Source organism: Arachis ipaensis, chromosome B06, assembly GCF_000816755.2.
Source record: "Arachis ipaensis cultivar K30076 chromosome B06, Araip1.1, whole genome shotgun sequence".
NCBI classification, from domain to species: domain Eukaryota; kingdom Viridiplantae; phylum Streptophyta; class Magnoliopsida; order Fabales; family Fabaceae; genus Arachis; species Arachis ipaensis.
Genome location: NC_029790.2, coordinates 22,149,016 through 22,159,460, shown reverse-complemented (window position 1 = coordinate 22,159,460; position 10,445 = coordinate 22,149,016). Strand labels below are relative to the sequence as shown.

General features: G+C 35.7%; 1 protein-coding gene across 1 annotated transcript; it reads right to left on the bottom strand.

Annotated features, from left to right (window-relative positions):
- Positions 2,549-5,059, bottom strand: LOC107646179 (arachin Ahy-3). The gene is made up of 4 exons (XM_016350380.2): positions 4,719-5,059; positions 4,085-4,377; positions 3,359-3,997; positions 2,549-3,190 (listed from the first exon to the last, which is right to left on the bottom strand). Exons 1-4 carry the CDS (start codon positions 5,005-5,007, stop codon positions 2,801-2,803), a joined length of 1,611 nt encoding a protein of 536 aa, XP_016205866.1. The 5' UTR covers positions 5,008-5,059; the 3' UTR covers positions 2,549-2,800.

The following is a 10,445-nucleotide window of genomic DNA, read 5'->3' as shown; positions in this document are numbered from 1 at the left end:
ATATAGCGTTGAATGTCTCAAAACATAAACACACTTCAAGTTTAGGACTTAATTAAAAGGACAGTGTCATCATCTCCCCAACAAGCATTGTCGTTCATTCTACCTGTAGGAACAGAGAAGGGAAGGGGGTAAGAGCCTACATTTCCCAGCAAGGTACTAACAAAGGAAAACAAATCATTTATCGGTCTTAGGGCAAAGCTAGTGTAGACATAATCGTACGCGTTATCTTTCTAGATCTAAGTTATACAATCTTAACTTTCCTTCATTCTGTGCCCAGATCAGTTTTTTTACCAGTTATGCCAATCTTAAATCCTGTTTCTTTAACTTATATAGTCTCTTATAATTTCTTAAAGTTTTTCCTTTATGTTTAGCATCTAGGGTTAACCTTTCAACCAGTCAGTATAAGCAAACAACCATAGATTAATCACAATCACAAATACAAACAAGTCACACAACACAATTAGCAAAGAATCAAGCACAATATAAAATCGCAAAGATTATGTTGCAGATAAGTATGATGCACGTCTAGTTCTAAGCAGGCTATGAGCTCATGTGTTAGTTGACTACCCGCAATCTGTCATTATTCGAGCTCAAGTCTCATATATAGCTTTCTAGATGTTCAATCTACATAAGTCTTATGGCTGAAGCCATTTAGTTCGACTTTCAGGTTGCATTAAGTCATTATGGCATAGCCATTCAATTTGACTTTTAATTTGCACTAAGTATGCTTACATATGAAAAATAATGTATCAGTTGGTGGGTATCCCACCGCACATTTGGCACTGGATAAATAGAATGAGAAACTCCAGCTGGCCAAGGCCAAACAAGTATTCAGTTCTCATTTACTATTCTTTTATCCTTCTCAATTCTCGGTTGTTGTAAGTTGCAAGGATCCTGTTTTCAGTAAACTAAATTTTTAGGCTATTTTGCAACTTATGCCACAAAACCAAGGACCACAATTTATTAAGGACCAGTGAAGTAGGTTCAATGGTTAAAAAACAAAAATAAATTGAAAAATAATAATTAATAGGACAAACTTGACTTTATGAAGGTAATTAATCTCTCCAAGTCAAATTTGACTAATAAAAAATAAATACTCACTTGCCATTGGTTTATTTTTTTCATTAGAGACTTTTTGAGTCAAGATTCACTTTTAGTGATGGTGTTACGCGTGCCAGAAAAAAGTTAGCACCCGAAAATCTCAGAGTCAGTGGTAAAAAGTAATTTTTGCCTTAGTAATTGTGTCCTAAGATTAATCTTATCCATTCATTCTTGATTTATTCCTTTAAGTTCTGTATAATTCAAAACTCTTCCTCTTTCTCCTCCTCATCTTCTGCTACTTCTTTTCTTTCATCATCATCACCATCTTTTTCTTTTTTTTTTCTTATTCATCTTTTTCTTTTTGTTTTACCTTCTCAAGTTTCTTCTTGTTTTGCTCTCTTAACAAGAATAAAAACAAAAAAAATAAACAAAGAAGAAGCACATAATACTACAAAATTACTTAGAAGAGAATGAACTTACATTCATTCAACTAAAAGAAATAAGAAAAAAAAGAAGAAAAAAATACAGCATTAAAAAAAATATTTTTTTGTAATTGCAGCAAATTTTGGTATAAAAGTAAGACATTTATGTGTATTGTTTATGAATTTTTGGTGTATTTGTACTGATAAGTTCTGCATAATTCAAAACTCTTCCTCTTTCTCCTCCTCATCTTCTGCTACTTCTTCTTCTTCTTCATCTTCTTATTTCATTTTCTCATAATTCTTTTCGATTCAGCTTTGAAACTTCTTTCACTTTTCGCGACAATTTTGAGATATTTTGATCCTTGTTTGAATTTTGAGCGTTGCGATTTTGATTGAGAGAAAAAAATCGTTTACGCAGTGCATGTTTACATGTAATCTAAACTGAGGGATATATGTTTTTGTTAGGTTTAAACCAACTTGTATGAACTTTTTGCTTGTATATATAATACTACTCATCAACTTCACACTTAAGAATGCTTTTTTGTCTTGAAATTGGACCATTGTATTCATTTTTCAGGCCATTAATGAATGGATTGGATATTTTTCTTTTTGAAGAGAGAAAGTACCAACATTGCAGCAAACATTAATATAAGAAAAAAAAAAGATAAAAACTGTAAAAAATAAAAATATTTAAAATTTAATTAAAAGAATCTTTCAAATCAAATTCATAAAAAGAAATCTTTTATTCAGGCGATGCGAGAATCGATCTCTACACCCAAAACTTGACATCTTAAATGTAAAAATTGGATTTATGTTGGTAAGTCATCAATGACCATAAGCAAGGCTATATGTACCATGCATGCATGTTAAAATTGAATTGTCGCGATTTTATAGTGCGTGCTTGACTAGAAATCCTAGCAAATGGACTTTCGGAGTTTCCTAAATGAAAATGTGAGCATATTGTGTTGTTGATATTCTTTTCAAGTTTGTTTTATCAAAAAAAGAAAAAAGAAAAAAGAAAAAAGAAAGAAGGAGGAAACAAAGACAAAAAGAAAAAAGAAAGAAGGAGGAAACAAAGACAAATCTGGCTGCGTTAAACCATCCCTTCTTTTATTCAAGTTTTTCCCGCAAAAGGTTTTCTCCAGATCGATGCTGCTCATTGCACATACATTACATTCCGATCTTATAGCTTAAACAAAAAGGCATCAATGCCCCTTTGTATTCTTATTCACACTACAAAAATAAAACTACATTATTCTCGTTATTATTATGTATTATTCAGTTGTGGCAAAAAGTATGTATGTAGTGGATAACACACATACATGTCACGCTTGTTTTTAAGCCACAGCCCTCAGAGACTGTTCAGACGGTGGAACGAAGAACTTGAAGGGGTTGTTGTTCTTAAGCTGCCTTGCCTGCTCCCTTGGGAGGCCATATGAATTTGCAACCACCTCCTCCGGCAAGTTATCTATGAAGGAGTTTTCACCGGCTAGGTTGGCTATGCTGGGCCTTGAGTCTGTCTTGAATGCCACGTATTCAAAGTTCTCGCTCTGGGACTTTCCAGCCACGGCGAAGTTCTGTGGCACCACAAGCACGTGACCTTCTTGAAGCTCCTCGTCGAACACTCTGTCGCCGTTGCTGTCCACCACTTGCACGTGAGCCCGTCCCCTCAATGCATATATGATGCTGTGTGCGTTCGTGTTGTAGTGAGGGACAAACAATGCATTCTGCAATCACATTTCAATATGTAAATAAATGTCTAATGTAATCCTTTTTATCGATATTAATCAACAGTAGTTAACATTTTATTCTTATAGCATTAGTATTTAAAATTTAATACTTAAAAATGATAGTATATATTGCTAAAAAAACATAGAAAAAGAGAAAGTACAAACCCTGTAGAGATTTCCATATTCAGCACTAAGTCCAAGCCACCTAAGGATTAGAAGGTTGAGCTCGTTGGCAGTTTTGAGTGAACCAGCTTGAGGGTTGTAGATGTCAGGGGATCTGTTTCTACCAATGTTCTTTTTAAAACTTGCGGTGCAGATGGTCTCCTCAATGCCATTGCCGCTGCCTCTGCTTCCCCTGCCACGCCTTCTATCTTGTTGCCTCTCCTCTTCATCATATTCATATTCATCTTCATCGTATTCCTCTTCTTCGTCGGGACGTTCATACTGCTGCCTTCTCTTTCTATCTGGGCTCAAGATTCTGAGGCCTCCCCTCACTGTCACAATGGCTCCCTGTTCGTCACTCTCGTTCTCGCCTCTTAGGTTTTGCAATATCTGTCTGTCGTCAACCTGGAAGGCTTGTGCCAGGAACTCCGGCGTGAAGCCGCTGAAGATGTTTCCACCTTCGTTTTCTTGTTCTTGTCCTGCTCGTTCTCTGCGGCCGTGCTGTCCTCGAGGGCTAAATTCACGGTCTTCTTGTTTAGGCTGAGTTTGCGGGCTGTATGGGCTATATGGTAAGCTTCTTCGTCTGCTTTGTTGCTGGTATCTTAAGAACTCTTGCTCGTGGTTCCCAGCCAAATTGAATCTCTGTTATGTATTATTAATTGTCACCATTCCTTCATGATATATATGCACATGCCAAAAATAACGAATGAGATTGAAACATATATATACCCTGGGGAACTGATCAAGCTGGTTGTCGTTGTTGTTGGTGTCAGTAAGAGAAACAGCAACAACATCAGTGTCATGGTCGTTGTACATCCAGAAAGCAACACCGGTGGGAACTGCAATGAGATCACCCTCATCGAAACGGTGCACCTTCTGGTGACTATCCTGTTGCTGTTGGCTTTGGTCTTGTCCTTGAAAACGTCTTGGTGGTCTTTGGGACTGATGTCGGCGTCCTTGTTGTGCAGGCTCTTCATATGTGCTAGGACAACCAGGGAATATCAAACCAAAGTATCCCCTTCCTGTATGTCATCATATATATTTTATATGTATAAATTAAATTCACCAAATTAGCTATAATATTATTTTTGTACGAATGCATGTGTTATTTAACATATTTTTGATATAATATTATTTTTATATCATATTATTTTTGTACAAATGCACGTGTTATTTTACTCATTTTCGATAATTTTGATATATAAAAATACATGACTTAACATAGTTGTTTTTTTCATGTCAAACGGAAATTCTTATAAAATCTTAGTAAGTTTAGTGAGTGTACAAATTAATAATTAAATTCAATCATTTGAGGGAGAATAAAGAATAATTGACAATAATAATACGAAAAAGTAGTAATAACCTTGCTGGATGAAGATCTCCTGGGGAGCATTGGAGTAGAAAGGCCTCCGAAGGGCGTTGCGGCGGAGGACTAAGCGCGAGAGGGCGACGCCGGCGCATTCGAACTCCTGGTTGTTTGGGTTCCAAGTCTCAATGTAACCGCCCTCCGATTCAATGCGGTTGTCAGGCCTTTGCGCATTGAGGCGCTGGAACTGGCACGCATTTTCCTCCGGCTGCTGCCTGAAGGAGATGCTGCTAGCTCCCAGGACTAGAAAGCAAAAGCAAACAGAAAGCGCAAGCAGCTTACCCATGGCTGCTATTATTGTTATTGCTGTGGTTGTGATGAAGAGAAGAATGAGAAGCAAGTGATTTATAGGGGCGAGAGGGGGTGAAGGAAGGGACACGTAGGAGAGCATTTGTGACACTCTTCAGCATGCATGGCTATGGCACCCTTCCTGCGTTACACCTCACAAAGCATCTCTATAAGATCATCATAAGCATGCATCTGAGGATTTCTGCACAAAGGGGACCACGCATGCACGGCTTCAGTTCTTTTCTTTTCTTGCTGATGCCTAATTTTCCGGTTAGATGCATTGTTTAATGCAATGGAATACTCTGTTTTTCTGCAGCACCTGATGGGGCGCGTTACTAATAGTTTGAGTAGAAAGAATGCAAATTGAATTTGGGAACACCACACAACGATATGAATCATTAGAGTACTAGAATAGTTGAGTAATTTAAACATGAATAATGTTAGATAATTAATTTTTTTAATTAATATTAATTAATTTTTTAAAATTATTTTCATCTAATATATTAAAAAAAATTATCGTAAATTTAGTTAAAAGTGTTTATTATTGTAAATTTATAAATCTTGATAATTGATATTACTATTGAAAGATTAAATTTTGACCAAAACAGTAGATTTGAAAAGATCTTCATTCTTTCTTTTCAATAGTTGAAGTTTTTTTTTTTTAATGAATGGAGATTTGTTGTTGGACTGTCCTTCTGTCAGACTATAAGCCATTGTGTTTGAACCCATGTAGTTCGCCATCAGGATCTTTTTTTCTAAGCTGTTGATGAGCGGATAATTTATACATTTTTTGGCATTGTTTTTACATAGTTTTTAGTATGATTTAGTTAGTTTTTTGTATATTTTTATTAGTTTTTAAATAAAATTCACATTTCTGGACTTTACTATGAGTTTGTGTGTTTTTCTGTGATTTCAGGTATTTTATGGCTGAAATTGAGGGACTTGAGTAAAAATCAGATTCAGAGGTTGAAGAAGGACGGCAGATGCTGTTGGATTCTGACCCCCCTGCACTCAAAGTGGATTTTCTGGAGCTACAAAACTCCAAATGGCGCAATCTCAATTGCGTTGAAAAGTATACATCCAGGGCTTTCCAGCAATATATAATAGTCCATACTTTGATTAAGGACAGACGACGTAAACTGGCGTTCAACGCCAGCTCCATGCTGCATTCTGGAGTCAAACGCCAGAAACAGGTTACAAAGTGGAGTTAAACGCCAGAAACAGGTTACAAACTGGCGTTCAACTCCAAGAAAGACCTCTACACGTGTAAATCTCAATGCTCAGTCCAAGCACATACCAAGTGGGCCCCAGAAGTGGATTTCTGCATCATTTACTCATTTCTGTAAACCCAAGTAACTAGTTTAGTATAAATAGAACTTCTTACTATTGTATTGGGAGATCTTTGATCAGTTTTTATGCTATCTTAGACCTTTATGGGGGCTGGCCATTCGGCCATGCCTGAACCTTCATCACTTATGTATTTTCAACGGTAGAGTTTCTACACACCATAGATTAAGGTGTGGAGCTCTGCTTCTCCTCAAAGATTAATGCAAAGTACTACTGTTCTTCTATTCAATTCAACTTATTCAGCTTCTAAGATATTCATTCGCACTTCAATATGAAGGATGTGATGATCGTGACAGTCATCATCATTCTCAACTTATGAACGCGTGCCTGACAACCACTTCTGTTCTACCTTAGATTGAATGGATATCTCTTGGATATCTAATACATGGGACCGAGTCCGAGTTATTAATGTCTTCGTGGTATAAGTTAGAACCCATGGATGGCCATTCTTGAGGATCCGGAAAGTCTAAACCTTGTCTGTGGTATTCCGAGTAGGATTCAGGGATTGAATGAATGTGACGAGCTTTAAACTCGCGAGTGCTGGGCGTAGTGACAGACGCAAAAGGATCAATGGATCCTATTCCAGTATGATCGAGAACCGACAGTTGATTAGCCATGCAGTGACAGCGCATTGGACCATTTTCACTAAGAGGACAGGTGACCATTGACAACGGTGATGTCTAACATACAACTTGCCATGGAAAGGAGTAGGAATGATTGGATGAAGACAGCAGGAGAGCAGAGGTTCAGAGGGATGAAAGCATCTCCATACGCTTATCTGAAAATTCTCACCAATGAATTACATAAGTATCTCTATCTTCATTTTACATTTTATTTATCTTTTAATTATTAAATCACCATAACCATTTGAATCCGCCTGACTGAGATTTATAAGGTTACCATAGCTTGCTTCAAGCCGACAATCTCCGTGGGATCAACCCTTACTCACGTAAGGTTTATTACTTGGACGACCCAGTGCACTTGCTGGTTAGTTGTGCGAAGTTGTGAAGAAAGTGCTAAAGTTTATAAACGCGCGTACCAAGTTGAGCGCCATTGTTAGAGATTACAAATTCGTGCACCAAGTTTTTGGCGCCGTTGTCGGGGATTGTTCGAGTTTGGACAACTGACGGTTCATCTTGTTGCTCAGATTAGGTAACTTTATTTTAATTTTAACCTTTTTGTTTTTATTATTCTTATTTTCGAAAAAAAAAATATATTTTTTTATTCAAAATTTTTAAGAATGAATTCTAGAGTTTCATGAAGCACGTTGAAGCCTGGCTGGCTGTAAAGCCATGTCTAATTCATTTGGACCGAGGCTTCCACTTATCAGCATATGAAGTTGGATGAAGTATCAGCTGTTGTATGTCTAATTTGTATCTGCTGAAGCTTGGCTGGCCATTGGCCATGTCTAGTGTTTTGGACCAGAGCTTTCACTGGAAGCTTGGCTGGCTAGTAAGCCATGTCTAATTCTTGGACTGGAGCTTTAGACTAACATTGCAAGATTCCTGGAATTCCTATTAAAAATTTTGAAATCTTTATTTTCTTTTTCAAAATAATTTTCGAAAAATACCAAAAATTTTTTTAATAAGATCATAAAACCAAAAATAATTTTGTGTTTCTTATTTGAGTCTTGAGTCAAATTTTAAGTTTGGTGTCTTGCATGTGTTTCTTTTCTTAAAAATTTTCAAAAATAAGTTCTTGGTGTTCATCTTGACATTCAAAGTGTTCTTGGTGTTCATCTTGACATTCATAGTGTTCTTGCATACATCACATGTTTTGATCCAAAATTTTCATGCATTGAGTCTTTTTGATGTTTTTCTCTTTCATCATTAAAAATTCAAAAATAAAAAATATCTTTCCCTTTTCCATTCATAAAATTCGAAAATTTGAGTTGACCTTTTCAAAAATTTTTAAAATCTACTTGTTTCTTATGAGTCAAATCAAATTTTCAATTTCAAAAATTCTATTTTTTTCAAATCTTTTTCAAAAAAATTCAAATCTTTTTCATTTTTCTTTCATAATTCACGAAAATTTCAAATTGATTTTAAAAAATCTTTTTCTTATTTCTATTCCATATTTTCGAATTCAATGCTAACAATTAATGTGATTGATTCAAAAATTTTTAAGTTTGTTACTTGCCTAGTAAGAAAGGTTCAATCTTTAAACTCTAGAATCATATCTTTTTAATTTCTTGTTAGTCAAGTAATCAACTTTAATTTTAAAATCAAATCTTTTTAAATTTCTTTTTCAAATCTTTTTCAATTTAAGTTTCAATCACATCTTTTTCAAAATCAATTTCAAAATCTTTTCTAACTTCTTTTCTAACTTCTTATCTTTTCAAATTTGATTTTCAAATCTTTTTCAATCAATCTTATCTTTTTGTTTCAATCATATCTTTTTCAAAACTACCTAACTAACTCTCTCTTTCTAATTTTCGAAAATTCCTTCCCTCTTTTTCAAAATTTCTCTTTAATTAACTAATTGTTTTAAACTTTAATTTAATTTAATTTAATTTTTCTTTTTTTTAATTTTCGAATTTCAATTTTAATTTTAAATTAAAACCAAAACTATTTTTTTATTATTTTCGAATTCTTCTCCTTCATCTCCTTCTATTTATTTATTCATCTACTAACACTTCTCTTCCACCCAAAATTTGAACACCATCTTCCTCTATTTGTTCGAGTTTTTCTCTTCTCCTTCTTACATTCTTCTCTTCTTATATTCACATAAAGGAATCTCTATACTGTGACATAGAGGATTCCATATTTTCTTTTGTGTTCTCTTCTTTTTCATATGAGCAGAAACAAGGATAAGAACATTCTTGTTGAAGCTGATCCTGAACCCGAAAGGACTCTGAAGAGGAAGCTAAGGGAAGCTAAAGCACAACTCTCTGGAGAAAATCTGACAGAAATTTTCGAAAAAGAAGACAACATGGCCGAAAATAATAACAATGCAAGGAAGATGCTTGGTGACTTTATGCACCAAATTCCAATTTACATGGAAAAAGCATCTCAATTCCTGCCATTGGAGCAAACAACTTTGAGCTTAAACCCCAATTAGTTTCTCTGATGCAGCAGAATTGCAAGTTTTATGGACTTCCATTAGAAGATCCTTTTCAGTTCTTAACTGAATTCTTGCAAATCTGTGATACTGTTAAGACCAATGGGGTTGATCCTGAGGTCTACAGGCTTATGCTTTTCCCGTTTGCTGTAAGAGACAGAGCTAGAGTATGGTTGGACTCTCAACCTAAAGATAGCCTGAACTCTTGGGATAAGCTGGTCAAGGCTTTCTTAGCCAACTTCTTTCCTCCTCAAAAGCTTAGAGTGAATTTTCAAACCTTCAGACAGAAGGAAGGTGAATTCCTCTATGAAGCTTGGAAGAGATACAAGGAACTGACCAAAAAGTGTCCTTCTGACATGCTTTTAGAATGGACCATCCTGGATATATTCTATGATGGTCTGTCTGAGCTATCAAAGATGTCACTGGACCATTCTACAGGTGGATCTATTCACCTAAAGAAAATGCCTGCAGAAGCTCAAGAACTCATTGACATGGTTACAAATAACCAGTTCATGTACACTTCTGAAGGGAATCCTGTGAATAATGGGATGCCTATGAGGAAAGGAGTTCTTGAAATTGATGCTCTGAATGCCATATTGGCTCAGAAAAAAATATTGACTCAGCAAGTCAATATGATCTCTCAGAGTCTAAATGGATTGAAGGAATCATCCAACAGTACTAAAGAGGCATCTTCTGAAGAAGAAGCTTATGATCCTGAGAACCCTGCAATAGCAGAGGTGAATTACATGGGTGAACCCTATGGAAACACCTATAATCCCTCATGGAGAAATCATCCAAACTTCTCATGGAAGGATCAACAAAAGCCTCAACAAGGCTTTAATAATGGTGGAAGAAACAGGTTTAGCAATAGCGAGCCTTTTCCATCATCCACTCAGCAACAGACAGAGAATTCTGAGCAGAATCCATCTAGCTTAGCAAATATAGTCTCTGATCTATCTAAGGCCACTTTAAGTTTCATGAATGAAACAATATCCTCCATTAGAAATTTGGAGGCACAAGTGGGCCAAC